General features: G+C 38.1%; 1 protein-coding gene across 4 annotated transcripts in view; it reads right to left on the bottom strand.

Annotated features, from left to right (window-relative positions):
• Positions 1-4,228, bottom strand: part of PRIMA1 (proline rich membrane anchor 1) — a 137,554-nt gene that overhangs the window by 128,895 nt on the left and 4,431 nt on the right. For all 4 annotated transcript variants that reach the window (XM_025206317.1, XM_025206318.1, XM_006025491.3 and 1 more), the window contains one exon: positions 79-229. In XM_025206317.1, coding sequence (XP_025062102.1) covers positions 79-229 — 151 coding nt within the window. The remainder of the gene's footprint in view (positions 1-78; positions 230-4,228) is intronic.

Here is a 4,228-nt window from a genome sequence, read left to right as displayed (position 1 = left end):
TCACTTCCAAACTGTTCAAATGTCCCCTATAACTCTCTCCTTTATCCAACATACACAATAATATGCGTCTCTACTTACTTGGGACTACAAGCAACCTTGGCGGTGGTGGAGGTGGTGGAGGGGGTGGTAAAGGAGGAGGTGGTCTACACTGGCAAATTTGTTGACAACTCTCCGTAACTTTCTCTGCTACAGCTTTGGAACATGACTTCTGGGGTTCACCCTGAGTGATCTGTAATAAAAAAAAAAAAAAAAAGAGTTATTTACTGGAAACTTGCCTCAAGCTAAAGAGAGCTAATAAACATTACAAGTTGTTTAGATTCCTTTCCTTAAGGACTGATGTGAGGACCAGATTAGTTCTCCTTCCTGTTCTGCCAAATTACCTTTTCCATGTGTTTACAGTCTATTTTTGTCAAACTTTGCTCTTTGCTCTAATAAGAGAACAGAAGAGGGCCCAAATTTTGCTCATCTGAGGACTGCATACACCACACACACATTCCAGTCTGGACTGTATACTCCATGCTATGCCATTAATCTCTCTGATTATATATATAATGTTAACAATAAAAAGGTAATTATGGGGAATTACAGAACCCTGGCATTTGGCACATAGACTATATTTTTGTCATCCCTTGTATACAACACTTAACAGCTCAGTAGTCACAACAAGTAGCTTTTACAATATGTTTCTAGCCAAATATTTGGCATATTAACATATTTATCAACCTAGAGAATATTGAAGGATCATAACATGACAAACGTGACACCGAAGAAAATTAAAGAAGAAAAGTTAACCTTATAAAAATGAATTTTTACAAAGGTCCCAATAGTTTCTAATGGGTACTCAGGTCCATGGGTCTCTAAACAGGCTCCTTCTGAATCAGATTTCAAATGCCAAATCCTATTTTAAAGAAGTGATACTATAAATTAAGAACTACAATATCCAAACTTGTATTTTAGACCATGGTTTAGGATGGCATCACAGCATAGCTTTATGCCCAGATGAAGTCACTGGGGCTTAACTATGTGCTGAAGTGCTGTCTTGAATAGGGGTACTGTATTGATCAAGACCCCCAGAAGAGACACAATGAAAATAGTATTAGCAAAGGTCTATCCAGTAATTTTTTACTATCTTCCCCTTAACTGCAGTAAAATATGTTGATCCTTGCATCCCCTCCTCTTACAGGTGTTACACAGTTTTATATTCACCTATTTATGATCAAATATTATATTACAGTGCCCACTAAAACCAGCACACACATAACTGCTCACATGCACGGTATGCCTAAATACAGAAAGATATAGTATACTTCTTTGACTATTTAGAGATAATATTTTGTAGTCGAAACAGAAAGAAAAAAAAGAAAGAAAGAAATGGGGATAAGAAAAAGCTATGATTAGCTGAGCTGGAAGAAAAGCTCTGAACAGCACATATCAGAAGGTCCAGTACTTTGAACTGCTTGCCACATTCCAGATATAGGAAAAATCAAATTTAATCACATATACTTTCCAACTTTTTAACAGAAGTTAAAAAAAACACTTGACTAGGATGGTTTAGTCAGGAATGATCCTGCCTTGAGCAAGGGGCTGGACTAGATGACCCATGAGGTCCTATTTTCCTGTGATCCTATGAACTTTCCCCTTTACAATCAAGTAACAATAAGGAGATAGTTATAGACCATGGCAAAAAGTTTCCAAGAACTACATGGACTCTTTGAACTCTAATGACTCAGCTTTATAATCTTCCACAGATGGTGATAAATCTGTCTCCTAAGTAGGTTTCTTTTTTCTGTAAAATACATTCTTAGAGTTCACAAGCCGAAGAAGAACCTGTACTCTTAAACTGTTTATATATAGTAGTGTGTTAATGGTAGTTTCATGGACCCAATAGATAAGACACTACTTCCTACAATACCAAACCTGGTGACCTTAAAGCTTTCCTGGCTTTGGTCAGTAGTGGTGACATTTATGCTCATCAGGGAGGATAAAGGATGGTAGATTATTGCTTTGTAGATAACCAAGGAGAAACTGTCAGTCCACATCCCTTGACATGATATCCACTTTGGTAAATGCTTCAGGTTACTAAAATTACGTGGGAGCCAGGAAAAATGGGTGATTGATCATGAGATGGAATAACACCACATAGATTTGGGAGTCAACTTTTTATCTGTAGAATAGAAGGAGCTTGGTGCATACATGTGATGATACTGACGGTATGGGAAAGCTAGACTGACTTATTGCTCTACCTTAATACCAGCCAAGGCCAAAAAGTTTGTTCTGTCCTTTTTTTAGAACTATTGACCGGCTTTTAAATCCCCAGAGGCTCTCTCGTCATGGGCTGGTAATAGCAAATCATGGGATATTTTTCTCAATTATTTTGCCAAAAGATTAACCTTATATATCTCCAGCCATATCCCAGGCTTGCATCCTATTTCTGTATCTAAAGGGACTACTATGGGGTTTTTTTTGATGCTTAGTCTACCCACTAGCTAAGATTAATAGCTCCAGCTGATTTATTCTTTGAAAATTATTGAAATTCAAAAGGGTGGGTTTAATCTCCTATTTGTTTTATTCATTATTTTGTCACTCAGTAAAAAGTATTCAGAACTGTAAAGTGATTTCTATGTTCTCCACATTGCTCCACTAAGCAGCCATCTTTCAGTAACACTGCTTGCTGTTGGTCATGCCCATTGCCAAATTCCCCTCCCCCCTTCTCCTAACATATAAATTTAAAAGAACTGAAGATGTACATTTAGCTGAAAGAGGACTGAATTTGACATGAAAGATGAAGCTCTCCAAGATGGAGAAGCACTCTTAAGCATTTTCGTAAGTGGATTAACTAGGAGTAATGAAATAGAATTAAGAAAAGGAATGCAACCAATTTGGGCTCATTCTCAAGAAAAACTTTCTACTGGTGATGCCTGTTAGCCTTCCAGTAAAAGGAATGGAAGGTCATTACTTAAGTCTTTTAAATGTAAACAGAACAAATCACAAAAAAACCATGCTGTGGAACAACCCTGTTCTAGCAGAGGATGATTAAAGAAATGTCCTAACGTTGCTTTTCTAATGTTTATAATTCAACGTAAGGTGCCTTTATAATGGATAGTAAAAGTAAAAGGCATATTGAAAAAGCCTGGCCTTTCTATGAAAGATTCCACTACTAACACATAGGTCTCAAACTTGGGCATTTGTTCTTTTTGTCAAATGCTAGTTACATAAAGACTTCAGAAGCATTTCACAGATGATGATGCATCAGTTACTGATTTGGCTTCCCTTCAGTTTACTCTTCACTGGGGTCACTAGGGATCTCTGAATATCAAGCAAGTAGGGTTTGCTCTCTACATTGCTCCACTGAGCAGCCATCTTTCAGTGACATTTCCTACTGTTGGTCATGCCCCGGAACTTCTATGTCGTTTACCTATCTAAAATATAGTTCTTTTGTTTCAACCTAGAATTCTCAATATTCTTAGCAATGTATCAGCTTGCAGACTCTGCCTGTCAGAGTTTAAGGCAAGGCAAACTATTAGTAGTAAAGACTGTTCCTCCGTTTTTAGTCTACCAACAAACGATATATGGTTCTAACAATTTATGTAAACATGTTTTACGTAAGGGCAGGCATTTCTTAATAGTCTGGTAAATGAAAATCTGCTTCCACAAATATAAATGGAAAAGCAAACAAAAAGTGCTGTGAACTTGTCTGAACAGAACTGGAAAGCCAGCTATATAAAGTTCCCATTTGGGAGATAATTTCTTTTTAATCAGAGATTTTCAAGAGAAACTGAGATTCCATTCTACGCTGCACAGCACGCGGAAGCAAGGCTACGCTTGTACAAAGCCTCACTGACTTCAATAGGGATCCATGCAATCAGAGCAGTCCAGGTATATATTACAACATGGAGACTGGGCTCCATACCTGGGAATAGAGGATTACAGTGCAAACTCTAGCTGCTGGTCTCCAAGGGAAAGTGGAAATGAGCATGGATCCAGTGGAAGAATGGTAATTGAAAAAGAAAAGTTTTCTGCTGATTGATGGGGATTTGAGAACTCTGACTGCCTGGTGATATAGCAATAACCTTCTTCATGACAGTTGTCTAGTAATGATTTATACTATGTGGAGTATTAAAAAAGCATTTACAAAGTATTAAAAAACTGCCCCATCCTGAGCAGTGCCGAGTCGTGGGCCAATCTCGGGGGGGGGCACATATCCCTCCCCCCCCCCCCCCCCCCCCCG

The sequence above is a fragment of the Alligator sinensis genome, unplaced genomic scaffold, assembly GCF_000455745.1.
Source record: "Alligator sinensis unplaced genomic scaffold, ASM45574v1 scaffold47_2, whole genome shotgun sequence".
NCBI lineage: Eukaryota > Metazoa > Chordata > Crocodylia > Alligatoridae > Alligator > Alligator sinensis.
The sequence above is the reverse complement of the archived record's forward strand: the minus strand, read 5'-3'. Positions and strand labels throughout refer to the sequence as shown.